At 45.6% G+C, this 20,623-nt stretch overlaps 1 protein-coding gene across 2 annotated transcripts in view; it reads right to left on the reverse strand.

Annotated features, from left to right (window-relative positions):
* Positions 1 to 1,355, reverse strand: part of LOC127395170 (splicing regulatory glutamine/lysine-rich protein 1-like) — a 76,458-nt gene extending 75,103 nt beyond the window's left edge. The window contains exon 1 of one of the 2 annotated variants that reach the window (XM_051641695.1): positions 1,140 to 1,355. In XM_051641695.1, coding sequence (XP_051497655.1) covers positions 1,140 to 1,300 — 161 coding nt within the window. In that variant the 5' untranslated portion in view covers positions 1,301 to 1,355. The remainder of the gene's footprint in view (positions 1 to 1,139) is intronic. The other variant, XM_051641696.1, reaches the window with a different exon arrangement.
* Positions 1,356 to 20,623: the final 19,268 nt, after the last annotated feature.

Genomic DNA, 20,623 nt, shown 5'->3' on the forward strand with positions numbered 1-20,623 from the left:
GGATGTGGTGTTGGTAGATAATAGTTTAGGGGAGAACTTTGTAGAGTAGGGATGATGGTTGGACTCGGTGATCCCAAGGGTCTTTTCCAACCTGAATAGTTCTATGCTTAGTGAAAAGTAAAAGAACTACCACTTTAAGTGGAAGCAAAGAACTAGTTAACCAATCATGTAGATGAATGATATCTGTATACTTAGAGATAAGGTAACTGCATTTTCTTGGGTATAAAAGAAACCCTGCGTTACAAGAAAGATGTGTTAGCTTTGTGGATTTACCACCTAACACCCCTTTCTGTGCAGAACTGGAATAAAGAAATACCTTGATTCTGTGTGCAGACTGGATTATTGCACACCGGGTAAATGGATCCCATTTTGAGACAACACTTGGAAGAAACACAGAATAACGATATTATCTCCCATATGAGCAGATCTCTTGTATGCCACTGAAATAACGAGGTCAGCTACAATTTAGAGCAACGTGTAATGTCAATTAACTTTCATTTACTACAAACGTCTTATCGAGGGCATTTTTCAAAGGAGAAAAGAGCCCTTCGAACAGAGTTAGTTCCACAAGCATGCATTGCGCGGGCGACGCAGCCTAGCAGCCAGCCGGGCAGGAGTCGAGCCTGGGACGCTGCCGTCAGACCCCCCTCCACTTGGGATGAGTCCAAGCGTAAATAAAGGTAAGTCACAGAAAAGAGGTTTTCAGGAAAAGGGGGGGGGAAACGAGACCTGTGCCGGAAAAGCGCTTCGGAAAGCCTGGAAGCACGCTTCTCGCCAGGCCTTAGGCTGTGACTCAGTGCTGACAGTCCCCACCGGGTGGCTGCGGCCCTGGCCACCACTACAAAAGCACAACCCCCCTGTCTTTCTACAGACCGCTCCGGAAATGCTGCGGCTGCTCCCCTCCTCCGGACCAGGGCCACCATACTGGGTCCGGGCGAAGCCCCCTCACGCTCCAGCCCCGTACTAAAGGGTGGGACCACGTGACCCACCCTCCCTATGCGGGAGACTCTGGTACCCACGGTCAAGATGGCACATAGGACCTTCTACATCTTCCCTTTCCTTCATCCGCCCCACCGCTCTAGGCCTCTTCCTCACCCCACGTCTCTGTCGCTCCGGAGGCCGGCACAGGCCTTACTTACTCCGGGGGATAGAGACGCAACTCCTCGATATCTCCCAGGAAGCCGAAGAGAGAGCGCATCTGCTCACTGGTCACTGCCGAGGACAAGTTCGTGACCTGGATGACAGACGTAGGGCCCAAGGGGAAGCCGAGCGGCACCCCGATCCCTCCGCTGTTCATCATGGCGGAGCCTGCACGACCACTCCGCTCCCGGCGGCGCCACACAACAGCCGAAGAGGCGGACCTGACGACAGAGAGGAGCGCGCGGCGCCTGCCAGAGCGTCCTAGCATGCGGGCGCTCTAGCGGCGAATTCGATTGCTCCTTGGAGGTGTTTCTGTGTGGGCAGCCGTTCTCATGTCGGCTGGGGCTCACCGCGGAACCGAAGCCCTCACTCCGCGCAGACGGAACTCCGAGTTCAGCCGCGGGGGTTCCCCTGCAAGAGAGGAGGGGAAAAAAAACCCTCTCTTTCCTCCGGTTTCCTAATGAACCAGCCAAGCCACCGTTGCCAGGGCGGGACTGTGTTCTCTTCTCCCCCGGCCTCCCTTCACGCACACGCTACCCACCCTGGACTGTCAGGGGACCAGACCACAGATCCAGCGGGAAGGAGCAGCCCCGGCGCTTGCATAGCAGAGAAAGCGAGCACAACGGCCCAGTATGCCGCATGCAGCGCTCTGCTAGTGTGACTTGGGCGGTTAGATAGCTCCATCACACATGGGGAAGGTGCAGCTGTGGGCGCGTTTGACTAATCCCTGCACGAATCCCAAGTACCTTGTTAACCAGTCTCCTTGTTCTTTAGCAAAGCGAAAGACTTATTTTAAAACCGAATACCAAATAATCTAGGTTATTAAAACCTCACTTTTAATAGATTCGGTTTAGCTCTCTTAATCGATTTGGCATGATTTGGCACTAAACGCTCAGCCAGCAAGTTAAAATATGCCCACAAGAGACAGAAGGAAAAAATAGATTTCCAATTTAGATGCTCTTTTGGTAGCCAACTTCAGGAAGAAGCAGTTTAATTACCCTAGAGGATAAACCCTTGAAAATTTACCCTAACTACATTTAAACAGGAAGAGTTGTAATAGAATAGGTTGTTAATGGTTTTCTTCTACCTTGACTAGGAATCTTTACCAATTAGATTGATTTTACCTGAAGTTACAGTTCAAGTTCTCTTTGAAAGGTAAATTGACTGTGTTGTCCCAAAATGGAGTCCGTTTACCCGGTGTGCAATAATCCAATCTGCACACAGAGTCAAGGTATTTCATTATTCCAGTTCTGCACAGAAAGGGGTGCTACATGGTAAATTCACAAAGCTGGCACACCCCATACAAACAACTATGGCATGTTTAGCAAGCATCAAGATTTGCCTTTATTTACATTTATTGGTTAGCAACATCACTACCGGTCTCATTGGTTAATTGTACTCCCTGCTTCTGTTTAAAGGCACAGTGTCCTTTTAAATCCAGATACATGTTCAGTGAGAAGTGGTCTTAATTGGGGAGGGGGCGTTTCTTGAGTCAGTGGTCTCTATCTCCCCCTGCCCTCTTTAGTTTCTGTTGTTCCGCTGACCTCATGCCTTGTGGCACAATGTTTCCTTTATCTCTCAAGGTTCCTCTTCAGGAGATTAATGGTTATTAAGGTACGCAAGCTACAGTCCTGTTATCTCAGTTCTTGTTAGTCCTGTGTCCTGGTTTGAGCCAGGATGAAGCCACTTTTCTTTTTACTGATTTTTTTTTTTTTTTCCCTCAGTAAGCTGGGACGAGAGCATTGTTGTCGCTGGTTTAAGTGCCCATCCTGAGTCATACCACATGATCGTAGGGCACCTGGTGCTAAATCAGTAAAAGGAAAAGTGGCTTCATCCTGGCTCAAACCAGGACATCCTGTAACTCTTCAAGGCTGTTATATAGGCTTTTACCAGCTTCTGATATTCCCCAACAATCTTCCCTTTGTTATCAACTGGAGAAAATGAGACTGAGCACTATGCTTGTGGGTAATCAGTATTAAGAATTTAACTGCAGTCTTTCTTAAAGAACTGTGTATCTCAGCACTGAAAAATTTAAGGTTTCAGACATATATATTTTAGCTTTAAAGACCTTTCATACCCCAAACCTGAACTGAGAAGGGACTGAAGTATTTTTTAAGCTATCTGGGCTGAAAATAATAACAAATTTCAGATACTTTCCTGAGCAAGTAGGTCAGTTGTTATGAACTTTCCATAGATAAGCCTGGGTAGTGCTTCCTTTATTGATGCTAAATATGTTAATATGTTAAGTAATTCCAAGCAATTGTCAGAAATTTATTCTATTTTAAAATGCCTATGCATATGTTTCGGGTAGTACTTATTTCAAAATGTTAATCAGTGCACTCATATTCTTTTTCTAAATGGAATCCAGATTCCAAAAATACAAGATTTAGGATCCAAATTAAATCCTTCCTTTCAGCCATCCTGATAGCTTCTTAATTAGATTAAGCTTAGAGAAGTTTAACTGGAGAATTCAATTGTTACATATTATGCAAAATTAAAATATGGTATGATGATTTTACCTATAGGAACATTACATAAACATTTCCTGTGTTTTGACTAGTACATTTAATCCAAAGACAGTTAGCAGAGTTACAGAAGCTATTACTGTTTTGAACATTTGTGTCCTTTCTCCTTGGATCTCTCAGTGGAGGGGACCAGAAAAATGAGCTCTCAAATTCACAAAGAGAAAAATTCTGTCCTGTCAGAAATGACTGGGATACCTCTTCTCAGGTGTCACCGGTTGACTCAGGACTGACAAATGTGCTCTCAATCCCCTCCCCCTCCCACCCAGGTAGGGAAAGAGAGAGGGAATGAGGAGAGAGATGCTCTGGATTGAAAACTAAACTACACAACATTAATTAAACACTAATGATAAAATAAAATATATACAATTATATACAAATGGGATCTGGCGACATCCATCTTGCCACCTGATGCCCAAGAACTGGATCTCTCATGAAGGTCCCTTGACCTTGCTTCTTTTTACAGCAAAACCAGCATCCAGAATAATTTGGATGATCTTTTTACCTTTCTCAAAGACTTCTTCTGACATGTCATCCCACACAATGATGTCATCGATGTACTGCAGGTGTTCTGGAGCTCCACCCTTCTCCAGTGCAGCATGGATCAGTCCATGGCAAATGGTTGAGCTGTGTTTCCACCCCTGGGGCAGTCGATTCCAGGTGAAAGCAAACTGTGACCTGCACTCTGATGCTAGAGGAATAGAGAAGGCATGAGCAATGTCAGTAGTGGCATACCACCTGGCTGCTTTTGACTCCAGCTCATACTGAAGTTCTAGCATGTCCGGCACAGCAGCACTGAGTGGTGGTGTAACCTCATTCAGGCCACGATAGTCCACTGTCAGCCTCCACTCTCCATCAGGCTTTCGCACTGGCCAGATAGGACTGTTGAAGGGTGAATGAGTCCTGCTAATCACACCTTGGCTTTCCAACTGCCGAATCAGCTTATGAATGGGGATCACAGAGTCTCTGTTGGTGCGATACTGTCGTCTATGCACTGTTGAAGTGGCAATTGGCACCTGTTGGTCTTCAACCTCCAGCAACCCTACTAGAGAAGGGTCATCTGAAAGGCCAGACAAAGTACGCAGCTGTTCAGTGTCCTCAGTCTCTACAGCTGCTATACCAAAGGCCCACCGGTACCCTTTCGGGTCACGGAAGTATCCTTTCCTGAGATAGTCTATGCCAAGGATGCACGGAGCATCTGGGCCAGTCACTTCCAGTGTGCATTTACCACTCCTTACCAGTGAGGCTCACATCGGCCTCCACAACAGTCAGTTGCTGAGATCCTCCCATCACTCCAGAAATAGTGACGGATTCTGTCCCTTTATGATTCGATGGCATTAGGATGCACTGTGCACCAGTGTCCACCAAAGCTTTATACCTTTGTGGTTCTAATGTGCCAGGTCACCGAATTCACACAGTCTAGTAAACTTGGTTGTCCCTCTCCTCCCCCTGGCTGGAGGCAGGGCACCTCTAATTTTGAGCATTACAGTTTGATGCACCATCCTGGGTGGTGACTGGTGCAACCTTCTTCTTGGAAGAACCATCTCCTGCCTTTGTTCTGTTTAGTAGCTCTTGCACACGTAACTGGAGAATATCAGTGGATTTCTTGTCCCAGACTCTCATGTCCTCTTTAAAATAATTTTGCAGGAGAGACCACAGGTGGCATCGCAGTGGGTCCTGTCTCTCTCGCTGCTGTCTCGTAGCAGGACGTCTCTTCTTAATGTCTGCAACACGTGACCAGTTGTCTCTAGGAAGAATCTGGAGTTCCCCATCTATTCGGCATCTTATTCTTTCTGTCAGTCATTTGTTCAATGGCTGAGGTGTGGAACTGATGGGAATCAGAGATTATATCTCCATACTGTTGTGCTTTGAAAGCCACCTCATGCACAGTTGGTCTTGTGTAATCTTCAAAGCACCCCGTGAAAGAGAATATATGGGCATGTGCTGCTGGTACAGCCTGAGCAAACCTCCAGAACATTTGTGTGTCACACAGAACATCATCAGGATTTGTAAGTCCATCTTGATCATAGATCACTTCTCGCACAGCTATTTCTCTCAAGTATGTGATGGCTTTCTCAAGAGTGGGTGTTCTGCTTCGGCACCATTCCATGTCACCCTTGTGGGGGTATCTCTCTCTCACAGCTGAAAGAAGTCGGTCCCACAGGGTGGTAGTTCCCATCTTTCTACTAAGTGCTCTATCAATACCAGCATCTCTGGCCTGGGATCCCAACTGCTTGGCTTCTCTCTCATCCACGCTGCTCCATCACCTGATTTAGAATCGTCTGCTTCCTCAATTTCAGTCTCTATCATTGCTTGAAGAAACTCTGTATGTGTCAGACGGGACTGGGTAAAAAGGGAGGAGTGTTTTGTCTTTGCTTTTCTCATGGTCAGAGGATTAACTAGTATTATTTGAATGGGAGTGGACTTTAACTTTGTAGAAGCAGCTGTTTTTGTAGCAGTACAAGTGGTGGTTTCAGCAGCCGTGGTGCTGGCAGCATCACAAGTGGTAGAAGCAACAGTGTCAGCAGCATTGCCTGTGGAGGATTGGCAGTGAGTGGGACAACACCTCACCCTACATATCCACAATACATTATAAACTTTCAGCAGAAGCATCCCTACTGCAGCAATGCTGTTCAGATCAAGAGCTGGGAGATTCAGCTTGAAAGAAAATGGAGAGGTAAAATTGAACCTGCTACTGCCATTACCAACATGGACCGTTCTGTTCACTTTAGGAGTTGTACTGTAACTGTACACATAGGGTGCCCCCTTGACGATCAGTATCACAACCCCTAGGATCACTAGGCTGGTAACTATTCAGTTGATTATGGCTACAGTTCTGTCGATAAACCATGAAATAATAACAAGAGAAGTTACACAAAGCAGTATGCTCTTAGCTGCATACCACATGTACAGTTGGATGTTGGGAAAAAGGTCCAGCAGATAGGTTGCAGAAGGCATCTGTCCAGTTTTCAATCCGTCATGAAATTCAGCAGAACTGTTGCCCATTGCTATCTGAGGGATTCCTCCCATCAGAGATGGAATTTTGAATACTCCCAATTAATGAACATTTCTTATCTGGGCTTAAAATCGAGCCCCACGTTGCATGCCAATAAATTGTTGTCACTGTTTGACTCAGGATTGACAACAATGCTCTCGATCCCCTCCCACCCAGGTAGGGAAGGAGAGACGGAATGAGGAGAGAGACGCTCTGGATTGAAAACTAAACTATACAGCTTTAATTAAATGCTAATACTAAAAAAATATATATACAATTATATACAAATGTGCAAACCCCTATTGCCTCCTCCCACTCCCAGAAACTCCCACAGCACTCTCCTTAGCTGCGAACAGTCCCGAAAAGTCCCAGACTGCTCCCAGGGAGAGAGAGAGTTATGAGGGTCAGGAAAGCTCGTGCCTAGGGGTCGACGGTGATGGATGGACGGAGTCCTCCCTGGATACCAGCCATGGACGGAAGAGAGAGGAAGAATACGAAGGAAGGAATTTGTCTTCTGTGATCTCTGACCTTCCTCTGTGCTTACATAGATATATGGAATGGAATATCTCTGGCCAATTTTGCTGTCTGTCTAATTCAGCCTCCTATGGCGGGGTCATAGATCTCCCAGTGATGCCTGAGCCGGCAGGGCAAAGGCACGACCTTGGAGTTCCAGCAGTTACAAAAACATTCCAGCTGTTATCATTCCAAGCTGGAACACTTAGCTAGTAGTTAAAAGAAAGCTTACTGAAGGAAAAAAAAAATAGTAAAAGGAAAAGTGTCTTCATCCTGGCTCAAACCAGGACGTCAGGTAAAGCCTTCAATAGAAAATATGAAATTCTGAGCTACTGGTCTCCTTCCCAAAAACAAAACAGAAGCAAAACACTGTTTAAATTTTATATTTGTCAGTCCCTACCACAGAACAAAATTAGCTTGGAAAAGAATATGAAAAAAACTTAATTTGGATTTCAAAAATAGAAACAATCCCAAATGTCTTGGTTCACACACGGTGCCATTAAAATGCTAGAAACAAGCAATTTGTTTTAGCCAAACTGTTCAAAATTTAAAAGTATTTAAGAGCCACTCCCTCTCCTTTAATAAAAAACAGCTATTGAGGAAAAAAAATATATAATGGGTAGACATGCAGGAGGGGAATCAATATACAAACTGTGCCCTAACATCACTCTGTCTCTAATCAGCAGTTAACAGACCTGCCTTAACATCTTCTTACAGTATGCTGTAGGCCAACAGAAAACTTTAGCTGTGATCCAAGTGCTGGATTAATACATGTGGGGGCTTAAGTTTTGTTCACCTGTTTTTATACTTTTAATACTTGGATTGTGGCACTTAGATTCAGTAAATAAATTATTTCATTTTACCTTCACCTTACTTGTACTCGCAATAATATCAGGTTAACTTGGAAAGACCAAGGTATTCCACTTTTTGTTTTCACATAGGATTGCTTGTCCTCATGAACAGTCATATTGTTAACGCATGGATGATTTATCATTTGCATTCACAGTATCTGAAAACTGCGCTCAGCAGGGGAACTAATTTTTGTTAACTTGGAGTTAGCAGGGCTCATTGAGAGGGCTTTAAACTAGGTTTGAATGGGATAGGGGATAAAACCAGGCCCACTGGAAATGAGCTTGGGGGCGACAAGAGTTACCGGGGCTCATCCAGAGACCTTTAAACCAGATTTGAAGGTGGATGGGGATATAACTGGGCTTGCTAGAGAGGTGCCTGGGTGTTGTGGCTCAGCCCAAGTGGGGCACCATGCAAGTATTTTTTCCTCTCTGGAATGCTTATACACTAATGCACGCAGCATGGGGAATAAACAGGAAGAACTAAAGATCTGTGTGCAGTCGCACAGCCATGATCTCATTGCAATCACTGAGACATGGTGGGATAGCTCACATGACTGGAATGCTGTCATGGATGGTTACATCCTTTTTAGGAAGATAGGCCAGCAAGGCGAGGTGGTGGAATTGCTCTTTATGTGAGAGAGCAACTGGAATGTATTGAGATGTCCTTGGGAGCTGATGAAGAGCGAATTGAGAGCCTGGAGGTAAAGATTAAGGGGCAGGCTAATATGAGGGGCACGGTTGTGGGTGTTTATTACAGGCTACCTAATCAGGATGGGGATGTTGATATAGAGGATATGGAGAAGGCAGAGTTACTTAATGCCTTCTTTGCCTTGGTCTTTACTGCTAAGGCTGACCCTCAGGATTCCCAAACTTTCCAGACCACAGAAGAAGCCAAGAGTGAGGAAGACTTCACCTTGATTGAAGTAGATTGGGCTAAAGATCAATTAAGGAACTGGACATCTACAAATCCGTGGGCCCTGATGGGATGCACCCATGTGTGCTGAGGGAGCTGACAGAAGTCATCACTAGACCACTCTCCATTGTCTTTGAAAAGTCCTGGAAAACGAGAGAGGTGCCTGAGGACTGGAGGAAAGCTAATGTCACTCCAGTCTTCAAGAAGGGCAAGAAACAGGACCTGGATAACTACAGATGGATCAGCCTCACCTCCATCCCTGGAAAGATGATGGAGGAGTTGGTTCTCCCCTATCCTGTGGATCTGTTTCTCCAGCCCAATAGGCAATTAGATTAGTGACAGAATGAGGATGGTTGTCAGGATCGGGGCCAAGATTTAGCTGGACTGCTAGAACCCCAAACCCACTGGCTTCAGTATTATGTAGCACTACTGGTTCTCCTCCAGTAAAGCACACTCTCCATAAATACTGAGTTGATGTTTCTCCCGGTTGCCGCTCGTATTTATCCTGTAATATTGACATTTTGCAGAGGGTCGCAAGGAGACCTCCTAGTTGCAGTTCTCCTCTGACCTCTCTGCGACCCCTCTGATACCTCAGCGTTAATTACAGGTCTCATTTTTAGTTCTGATTCCTCCCCCTCTTCGGGGTCCAACAATTTCGTTATTACAGGGCAGAGGCAGCGGTAGCGGCAACCGGCTGTAGAGAAGCAGTAAGGTCGGCGCCTGCAGCGGGTGCAGCAGTGACGCTTCCCGCGGCAGGAGCGGTGCGTGTAACCTGATAAGCGGCAGCCGCCGGAGCGGAGAAGGGGGCAGCAGTCCCGGTAAAGCCTCCCCTAACCGCGCTTGCTGTAGCAGCAGCGGCATACGTCTCTGCTATTCGGAAAGAGGCTAGAGCTGGCAGAGAAAGCTGTTTGTCCTCCTCGTAATCCTCCTCCTCAAGATCTAAGGTCTCCCAGATACCACCATCCCAGTCCTCTGGTGATGTTATTAATTTTTGGACTTGTCTAACACCTATATGTACTCCCAGTTGCGTCTATCGATCCAATTGTAAAAGAGCTCTGCAATCCATTATCTTTAATTGACGGTTTTAATTCCTTTATCATGCTGTAAGGCAGCGTGTCATATTGTGGAGGTTGTTGCAGATGATATAGAACAGGAAAAGCTCGTATTAATTCTAGATCCCTGTTTTGAATCGCTGCAGCATGGCACCTATCCATAAAGGTAAGAGATGATGGCACAGACAAACCAGCATTATATACAGAGGCTGGCTCTCCAACATTTACAGGGGCTGTGGACAAACTAGTTTGGATTTGTCTTTAAAAGGGGTTTGTTGCAGCAGGACGTAATAGCTCTGAAACCGTGGGAGCGGTAGCTGCCGTTGCCTTTACCTTTAGCAGTGTAAGTGGTGGATAGAGATCTGGCTGCTTTTCAGGATTTATTGGCCCTGGATCAAAAGGATCCACAGGGTCAGGCTCCCCAGAATCAATTGCAGTATCTCCATACATATTTCCTACGATCTAATGTGGATTTGATTATTTTCCCTGCATTACTTCTTCAGCAGGCTGTAAGGCTTGAAGCACTGTGTACAGCACCCACCAAGTAACCTTTAAATTATCTGGAACAGTAATTTTCAAATTTTTCTTTGTTTGTAATTCCTCTCCCACTTTATTCCATACATTACTATCAACTGTTCCATCTTTCAGAAACCATGTACAGGGTTCTTGGACCCAAATTAATAATTGAACAATCTGTGCATCTGAAAGTTTAAACCATGAAGCGTGCAAGATAGACTGCAAAAGTTGTAAATATGCCTTATGCTCCTGAGATGCACTTTGTCTCATACTACCGTAACCCTGCAACTCACCCGTTCAACTGGGATTGCTGGCTCTTCCCAAGTCAAGGCCACAATAAAATCACCCTCCTTCTGGTTACAGGGCTATCTCTGGAATGTGTTGGGTTTGTTTGTTGTGTTTTTTTGCACAAGCCTCACACGGGGCACCATGTGAGATAGCTGAAAGAAAAGGCACGAGCCATTTTGCTATGCAAAGTGACTGATTTACTGTTCTGTGAGTGCTCTTTTATATATACAGAAACAGATCTAGCTAATCAGCCAATAGGATGTTTTCAGAATACTTGAGCGTGCAGCTTCCTTCCTGTGATACACTCATGCTTGCTAACTTGGTCTTCCAAGTCAGCACATTCACACATACATGGCGGCATTCCAACCATGTTTTTCCACTCACAACAAGCATTATTTACAACCCCCTGATAAGGCTGGCTAAGATCTGTGTTATTTTTTCCCAGACTGCTTTGACCTAATTATCCAACATACTGGGGCCGCTGCTCTCACAGCAGCAGCTGCAACCAGAGAAGACCAGAGGAAATGTGGGCCCTCTGCTGAATGAAGCGGGTGCCCTGGTGACGGAGGACATGAAGAAGGCGGAGTTACTTAATGCCTTCTTTGCCTTGGTCTTTACTGCTAAGGCTGACCCTCAGGATTCCCAAACTTTCCAGACCACAGAAGAAGTCAGGAGTGAGGAAGACTTCACCTTGATTGAAGAAGATTGGGTTAAAGATCAATTAAGGAAACTGGACATCTACAAATCCGTGGGCCCTGATGGGATGCACCCATGTGTGCTGAGGGAGCTGACAGAAGTCATCACTAGACCACTCTCCATTGTCTTTGAAAAGTCCTGGAAAACGAGAGAGGTGCCTGAGGACTGGAGGAAAGCTAATGTCACTCCAGTCTTCAAGAAGGGCAAGAAACAGGACCTGGATAACTACGGATGGATCAGCCTCACCTCCATCCCTGGAAAGATGATGGAGCAGCTCATTCTGGGGGTCATCTCTAAGCACGTGGAAGAAAAGAAGGTTATCAGGAGTAGCCAGCATGGATTCACCAAGGGGAAATCATGTCTGACTAATCTGATAGCCTTCTATGATGGTGTGACAGAATGGATAGATGCAGGGAGAACAGTGGATGTTGTCTTCCTCTAGTTTAGCAAGGCTTTTGACACTGTCTCCCATAACGTCCTTGTGGATAAGCTCAGGAAGTGTGAGTTAGAAGAGCAGACAGTGAGATGGATTGAGAACTGGCTAAACAATAGAGCCCAGAGGGTTGTGATCAATGGTGCAGAGTCCAGTTGGAGACCTGTGACTAGTGGTGCTCCCCAGGGGTCAGTACTGGGCCCAGTCTTATTCAACATCTTCATCAGTGATCTGGATGAGGGGACAGAGTGTATCCTCACAAGTTTGCTGATGATATGAAGCTGGGAGGATTGGCTGATACACCTGAAGGCTGTGCAGCCATTCAGCAAGATCTAGACAGACTGGAGAGCTGGGCAAAGATGAACCTAATGAGGTTCAACAAGAATAAGAGTAGAATCCTGCACTTCAGGAGAAAAAATGCCATGCACCGATACAGATTAGCAGTTGACCTGCTAGAAAGCAGCCCCATGGAGGACCTTGGGGTCCTGGTGGACAACAAGTTATCCATGGGACAGCAATGTGCCCTTGTGGCCAAGAGAGCCAGTAGCACCTTGGGATGTATTAAGAACAGTGTGGCCAGTAGGTCAAGTGAGGTTCTCCTCCCCCTTTGCCCTTGGAAGACCACATCTGGAGAATTGTGTCCAGTTCTGGGCTCCCCAGTTCAAGAGGGATAGGGATATACTGGAAAGAGTCCAAGGAAGAGCTACGAGTATGCTTAGGGGACTGGAACCTCTGTCATACAAGGAAAGGCTAAGAGACCTGGGACTCTTTAGTCTGGAGAAGAGAAGACTGACAGGGGACCTTATTAATGTCTACAAATATGTGAGGGGTGGATGTCAAGAATAGGCCAATCTCTTTTCCCTGGTGCCCTGTGATAGGATGAGAGGAAACGGCACCAAGTTACAACACAGGATGTCCCACCTCAACATGAGGGAGCAGAACTTCTTTACTGAGGGATTGACTGAGCACTGGAGCAGGCTGCTCAGAGAGGTTGTGGTGATAAAGGGGACTAGCACATAAGGAGCAAACAAGGTGGCATTGTTTAGCTTAGATAAGACTTGGAATGTAAATGAGGGTATTGTGTGAGGGGATGTTTAAACGGGAGCTTGCTGAGAAAGCAGAAACGTCGTGCAGACCTCGGCAGATCAACCAGATTCGAAAGAAAGGAATGCCAAAGGTGAAAAGTACACAGCGATGAAGACATACGGCCTTCATCCCAAAGACCCCTGCCCGCGACCCCCAGGAGACACTTCGCAGACGCAGCAAGGAGGAGTCCGGGGTGGCAACTATGATAATGATTTCCGGGAACTAATTGTAATAACGCCTTCCTATCCTCGGACACCTAATGTATATGCAACAGCATGGATGAATATGTATGACTTTGTGGCATATAACGAGCTTGCCAACAGCTCTAGGGTGTGCCCGCTTGTGGAGGAGCGTTCCCCCGTGCACCCAGCGCTGAATAAACATACCTTCTTTATAACCTTACTGGTTGTAAAGTCGTTATTCCGCACGTCAGTTTTGGCACCCCAGATGGGACCCTCTCTGCTCGGCTGCGGGATCGACTGAGGAGCAAACGTCCTAGGCGCGCCCCGGGATTTCTCGGAGGAACACTGCTCCCAGCCGCTCACTGCAGGAGCAGACAAGGACCGTCTGCAGCGGGCAAGGTATGTTAAGAGTTTAAATCCCCACCCGAGGGGGTTTAGGTTGGTAGAAGGGGATTCCTGTAAGTCGTAGAGAGACGTATTGCGCAAGGAAAAGGGCTTGCAGCCCGCTCCAGTGTAGAGGTACCTAGGAACGGTCTTTTGGGGTTCGAGTCCGCACGCGGGGAGAGATCTCTTTTGAGGGCCGGGCACCATGGAACGGGTTCGCCCCGAGAGAGGGGCCTGCGCCTTGGAAAGCGTCGCGGTTCCGGCGGCGTCCTGTGATCTCTCGCTGGCCCGTGAAAATCCGGGGGAGGGGCGGTGACGCAACCGATCCCGGAGAAGGCGGTGGGAGCCCTGGGTAGAGTTTTGGGGTTTTGAGTCCCCATCCAGGAACGGGTAGCTTGGGGCTTGCAGCTCCCACCCGGGAACAGAAAAAAAACCGGTATTTGTTTGTGTGACCGAGACGTGCAGTCAAGCACGAAGTGAGTGTGGAGTTCTGATCCGCGGTTCCGTAGCTCCGCGAGGGGCGCGGCCGGAGACGAACAAAACGAAATTTTTGTCATTTGTAACTATTGTGAGAAACGTTTGTCGCGCCAATGAACAGGCCCACACAGATCCTTCAGCGAAGCACAGTTTATTTACATCCTTGCAAGAATGGGTGACCTAAGCAAGTAGGCACACCTATAGCAAGGTGAATAACGGTTTATATTCCCTATTCCTGACGCAAAATTCCCTCTCCTGTTTCCCCACTGGCTGAGTACTCCAGGGTTTACAGCCTATCCGACGCTTCAAATTATCCTATAAGTTTCCCGCCCCTGTTTACACATTCCATTCTAGCAGTTTACTTTTTACCTTTTAAGGTAAAATTTTGACCTTTCTTGCCCCCTTGGCTGTCTTCCCAATTAACAATCTACTGGTGTCATTCTGCCCTGAGGAGCAACATAGAAGTAGCTTTGTTCGGCCTTATCTTGGGCCATAAATCCTTCTCCATGTTCAGATCCCCCAGATGGAGCCCAATTAAGTCCCTCAGTTTCTTGGCCCATAAACCACTCCAGGTGTCATTGGAATGTGTAGATATCTCTCAAACAAACAATTATATTCCTAACACTAAAATATATATCCTAAACAAACTATATATTCCTATATGTGGTCCTAATATAAATGTGGTCAAACAAACTATATGTGGTCCTAACACTAGAATATATGTATATGTGAACCAAACCAAACACTACATTTCTAACACTAGAATGCAAAATCAACACTACAATTCATTTCTAACAATTCCCCCTTCTTTTATTTACCCTACTGTTGCTTTTTGCATTATCTCAGGTTGTTTTGTAAGATGCCTCTAGTTCAGACAACATGATTTCACATCTTTCTTCTGGATTTTGCTCATCTAATAATAGCATTGCGTCAGTGTATGACGGCGGCTTTAGAGGCATTTGCTTTGATAAGGCAGTTTCAATGAGATGTTGAACAAGACCTCGTACACATGGAATTATGCAACATCCTATCGCATTATAATTAAGGATGTTAAATGGAAATTATCATCCCCTTCCATTTCCCAAACCAGGACTTTAACCATCCAGTGAGTGGGCTATCTATTCCCAAATTTTCTGCTAATTCATCTGCCAGAGTAGTGAGTCCTTGCAGTGCCTTAGTTATTGTACCATTAGGGGCAGTATTATTTGAAATAAAAGTACAGCACTTATTCCCCAGCATTACACATACACCCCCCTTTTCTGCCAGTATCATGTCTAATGTTATTCTATTTTCCCATGCCATCCTACTGGTGGCATCCAGTTGTTCTGCAATTCCTTTGACTGCATCCCTTGTATCCACATTTTTGTTGACTGTTACCCACCAGAACATCCTGCAACTATCTGATTTCTAGGTTTGTGTTCATCAGGAACTCCCCTAGGAACCCCAATAACATCAATGTAAATCTTATTATCAAATGATATTCCTAGACCTCTTTTTGTTCTTTTTTTTCTCTCAACATGAGGCTCTTTTATATATGCCAGGGTGAATGGAATGGCCAATTGAATAAGAGCACACGTACCCTTCCAATTGTAAGGGAGCACAGACCTTGGAATTTTTCCTCCACAGTACCACCACAGATCTGCCCTGGGAACACTCATAGCTGAGTAGTTTCCTGCTTTGTCACCAGTCACATTCAGTGACTCAATACACATCTCCAAATCTCCGAGATACCTGGCAGCATTCACATCCTGTCGCGAGAGACAAGCTGTATGGTTACCGGGCACTACAGAGAAAGCAGGAGGCACTCTGAGGTCTTTGATCTGTACAGCAGGAAAAAGCAGCGACAGAGACTTGCAAGCCTCATCACCCCATGCAGTTGTGTCTTGATATAAAGCAATCATGCATTTCATTCCCTGTGGGTCTTTGCTCCACCCCAATGGAAAAGGAACTATCTGTGCCATTGGCCTCCCTGAGGCACAAGCATCCACTGTATATTTGACCCATTCTACCCAGGCATCTGTATCTCCATATCCAGTTTCAATTTAAAGGGTTTGCTTTATATCCTTGACCTCTGTCAAGGTTACTACTTTTGGATCCACAGACAACTCACTATTATGGTGATCTCCCTTATTTTCACTAAAAGGTTCCCTTCTCTTTTTATGCCCAAAAACCTATGATTTTCCACACAACAGATAAACATTAATCCAATAACTACAATAACCAGAATTACTACAAACTCTACTTCATCAGTTAGCATGGATCAATTCTAGTGCTTCTTCAGTTTAAGGCACAAGGGGTTTTCAGCTGGGTAGACCTGCCACTGTTCTTTCTCAGGTGGAGCCTCTACTGGTCCTTTGAGTCGGGTATAATGAGTCCACCCTTTCTTAGCTGTCCGGATGGCAGTCTCTGTAGTCAACAGAACTTGAAATGGTCCTTCCCAGGTTGGTTGGAGTTTGGCTTCCTTCCAGGATTTAACCAGGACCCAGTCTCCAGGCTGAAATCGACGCGCTGCAGATTCCAAGGGTGGAGTCTGCGCCAAGAGCCCTTGGTGCCTAAGGAAGGACAAAGAAGACCACAACCCGAGTATACAGTTCTTCAGAAAAACATCTTTAGTTTTAAACTGTGGAAGTCCATCACCTTTGCCTAAATATGGTAGTCCAAACAGCATTTCATAAGGTGACACCCCTATGTCTTTGACACTTAGTCCAAGGCAATTTAGTTTACCCAGAATGTTCATTAAATCCTGCAACACTTTGGAGGTAAAGTGACTTCCCTGATCTGAATCAATGTTTTCCACTATCCCATATCTGGGAACAATCTTTTCCAGGATTACCCTTGCCACTGTTGCTGCAGTAGCCGTATTGAGAGGAAATGCTTCTACCCACCCTGTTAGATGATCTGCTAGAACCAGTAAATATTTAGCTCTGCCTATCTTTGGTACTTGAATACTCTGAAAAGGTCTTAAAGCTGGAGCTCGCCCCCCTGTTGGTTGCCTTTTTAGCACCTTTTTGTTGATCTTTCTACAGACCATACATTCTTCACAAATTTGCTTATCTATTATATAAATTCCAATGCGTCCATATTTTCGTAGCACCAGGTCACACATGGCTTGTGTTCCCCAATGGCTACCTTAATGCAGAACAGCTAATATTTCCCTCATGGTTTGTTTATTTAACATTTCTCTACCATCTGGGAGTAACCATTTTCCATTCTGTTCTGTTGCCCCCAGTTTCTTAATTGCCTCTTTTTCTTTTTCTTCAAAAGTTGGAGTTGTCTTTGGAGCTGGCATCTCAGGAATGAGACAATTCATTGTTATTACTTCTGATTGTAGGGCTGCTTCTCGAGCAGTTTCATCTGCCAGCCTGTTCCCTCTAGCTTGTGGGGAGTTTCCTTCCTGATGCCCATTAACATGCACCACAGCTACTTTTTCTGACAGCATCAAATTCTGCAGCACTTGCTGAAAAAGTTCTTCATGGGCCAACTCCTTCCCTTTACTGTTTACCAGTCCCCGCTCATCCCAGATTTTCCCAAAGGTATGCACTACTCCAAAGGCATATTTAGAATCAGTGTAAATTGTTCCTTCCTTGCCTTCTAGCATCAGTAGTGCTTGATTGAAAGCATATAACTCACATGTTTGGGCTGACCATCCATTAGGTAACCGCCCCATTTCTTTAACTTCACTGCTTACCCCTTCTACAATAGCATATCCATTGTGCCGCTTTCCCTGAATTACTCTTGCAGAACCATCTATAAACAACTGAAGTCCTGCATACAAAGGTATATCCTTAAGATCTGGTCGGACCTTGGTTTGGTATTCTATTAGGTCCAAGCAACTATGTTCTGAGTTTTCATTATCACCTTTTCATAAAAAGGAGGCAGGATTTACTTGATGTGGTGTGCTTACACTTAATTTCTCCCCAAAAGTTAAATTCTTGCTTTCTTCTACCAAAAGGGCAGTTGCTGCCACTGCCTGCACACATTCTGGCCAACCCCAGGATACTGGTTCTAAAAGTTTAGACCGATAAGCCACTGGCTGTTGCTTCCCCCCCCCATTCTTAGGTGAGAACTCCCAGAGCTGCTCCTTTATCCACCGTGACAAACAAACAAAAGGGTTTATCTAAGGATGGCAGAGCCAAGACAGGGGCCATTATTAGACTCTGCTTCAGTTTTTTGATTAGTTTTACTTCATCATTAGTCCAACTAAGAACATCAGGTTCCTCTTCTAATAATTTGAGATATAAACCTTTTGTCTGTTGTGCATAGGCTTCGATCCACAGGCGGCAATACCCAATTAGACCTAGAAATTTTCTCAATTCCTTTTTTTTGTCCGGGGAAGTGGCAGATTTAGGACTCCCTGGATCCTTTCAGGGTTAATCCTCCGCTTTCCTCCTGAAATAAGGTGTCCCAAATATTTAACCTCTTCCTCCACATATTGGAGTTTTGTCTTTGAGACTCGTACGCCCTGTTTACCCAAAAAAAAATTTAAAAGTGAATCTGTGGCTTGTTTTATTTCTTGCCGTTCCCTTATCTATTCCAGCTTTATCTTGTTCTGTTAACACATTCATAGAAATAACCATACATTCTGAGTGAGTTCTGATTTGCAAGCCCAATTGTATAATCATGGCCCTGCCCAATAGCTTACCACCTGCCTCGGGAACATACAGCAACTGTCCCTGGGCTTTTCTATTCCCAATTTTAAGCGTTGTAGGTTCAAATGTAGAAACTCCAAACTTTTCTCCCTCTATTCCTGCAACAAACACTAGTTGACAGGTTAATTTTAGCCCAGGAGGAACATAGTTTAAAGAAGTTCTGCTTGCTCCTGTATTCACCAAGAAGATTACCTCTTCTTCCTGGGGTCCCACCTTTGTATTTATCAAGGGCTCTGGATGGGACTGAGAGAACCCCTGAGTTTCAAGATCCATCATTGACATCACCCTCCCTTCTCTCTTCAAGTCTGGGCACTGCTTTTTAAAATGCCCCAGCTTGCCACAGTTATAACATCCAGCTGAAGGGAGGTTGCCAGACAATCCTTGCCCTGATAATTTCCTACTTCGTTCTGCACTTCTCGCTCTCATTCTCCGTTCTCTCTTCCCTCGGCTCTGTTTCCACTCTCTCTCTTGCACTATGGGTTCGAGTCTCTGCCATTGTACAAACCATCATTTTAACCTTCTGTTTCTGTTTCTCTTCCTCCCGATTCACATACACTCTCTGTGCTTCTCTCAATAACTCCTCAAGCGGTTTCTCACTCCAACCTTCTACTTTCTGTACCTTCTTTTGAATGTCTGGCCATGCCTTAGTAACAAAATGTATTTTTAACAAACCCTGGGCCACCGGATCCTCAGGGTTCATCCCCAAATATTTCCTCATCTGATCCCGTAACCGTTGTAAAAAATCTGATGGGGACTCATCCTTCCCTTGCTGGAGTTCAAATGCCTTAATAAAATTTTGGGATCTTGGGGCAGCCTCTTTAATCCCCTGTATTATTAGTTCCCTCAGGTCTTTCATATTATTCCAGTGTACAGGGTTATTATTATCCCAATTAGGATCCACATTGGGGAATTTCTGCTCTGCGGAAACTACTCCTTGCCCAGGGGGGGTTCCTCCTTTCCCATTCTTGCAGAGCCGCCTGTCTAATCATTCCCCGTTCTTCTCCACTAAACAGAATATTCATGATGGACATTAATTCTGCCCAGGAATAATAATTAGGACCCAAAAATTGATCTAATTGTTTGGATAAGCCAACAGGGTCCTCAACCAATGATTTCATTTCCTTTTTAAAGTTCCACACCTCAGTGCTTGTCAGCAGGGCACTGACATATCCCACCTGTCCGGGGCCAAGAGGTACTTCCCGGAGGGGAAACATAACTTCCACCAAGCTTGCCCATCAGCAGTTGCCCCCTTGTATGGGAAAACTCTCCAAATCTCTTTTACGTTGTTCCAATTCTCTTCTCAAGTTTGGAAAATTTGTCAAAGGGGAAGCACTCGCAGCACTTGCAGCTTCCTTATAAGTGCTGTCACAGTGCTCAGGGTCCTGTAAAGGGGGAGAGGAATTCACAGGAGTGGGTGAAATAGGGGGATGATTTACGACACTCTCCTGGGGCTCAGGATTGTGAGGAGGTGGAGGAGGGTTAACAGGACGGTCCTGGGGATGCTCTGTAATCCAGCACAGAGCATACTCACACTCCTCCAAAAAAAAAGGAATTTTTGCATTCACATAGAAATGCAAATCCTGGCACAGCCAGCTATTATCCGACCCATACTTCGGCCAAAATACATGCCTCCCCTGTATGGGTTCCCGTGTCCAGATAAACACACAATAGTTTATCATCTTCTTCTTATCCTTCCCTTTAGTACCTGACATGTCTTCCCAGTACTTCAGCATCCTCCCTGAAGGACTGTCTGGAGGAATTGCTCCCGAGGATATTCCCTTATCCTCCCTAGGCCTAGCACTTTTATTTCCCATTCCCGAGACTCTCCTTGCACTCTTTTGCTCTTGCTTCGTCCTTCTCCGGCTGTTTTCCTCGCAGAAGAACAGAACCGTGAAGTTGGACTCCGCACTCGCTTCGTACTAATGT

Source organism: Apus apus, chromosome W (assembly GCF_020740795.1).
Source record: "Apus apus isolate bApuApu2 chromosome W, bApuApu2.pri.cur, whole genome shotgun sequence".
NCBI lineage: Eukaryota > Metazoa > Chordata > Aves > Apodiformes > Apodidae > Apus > Apus apus.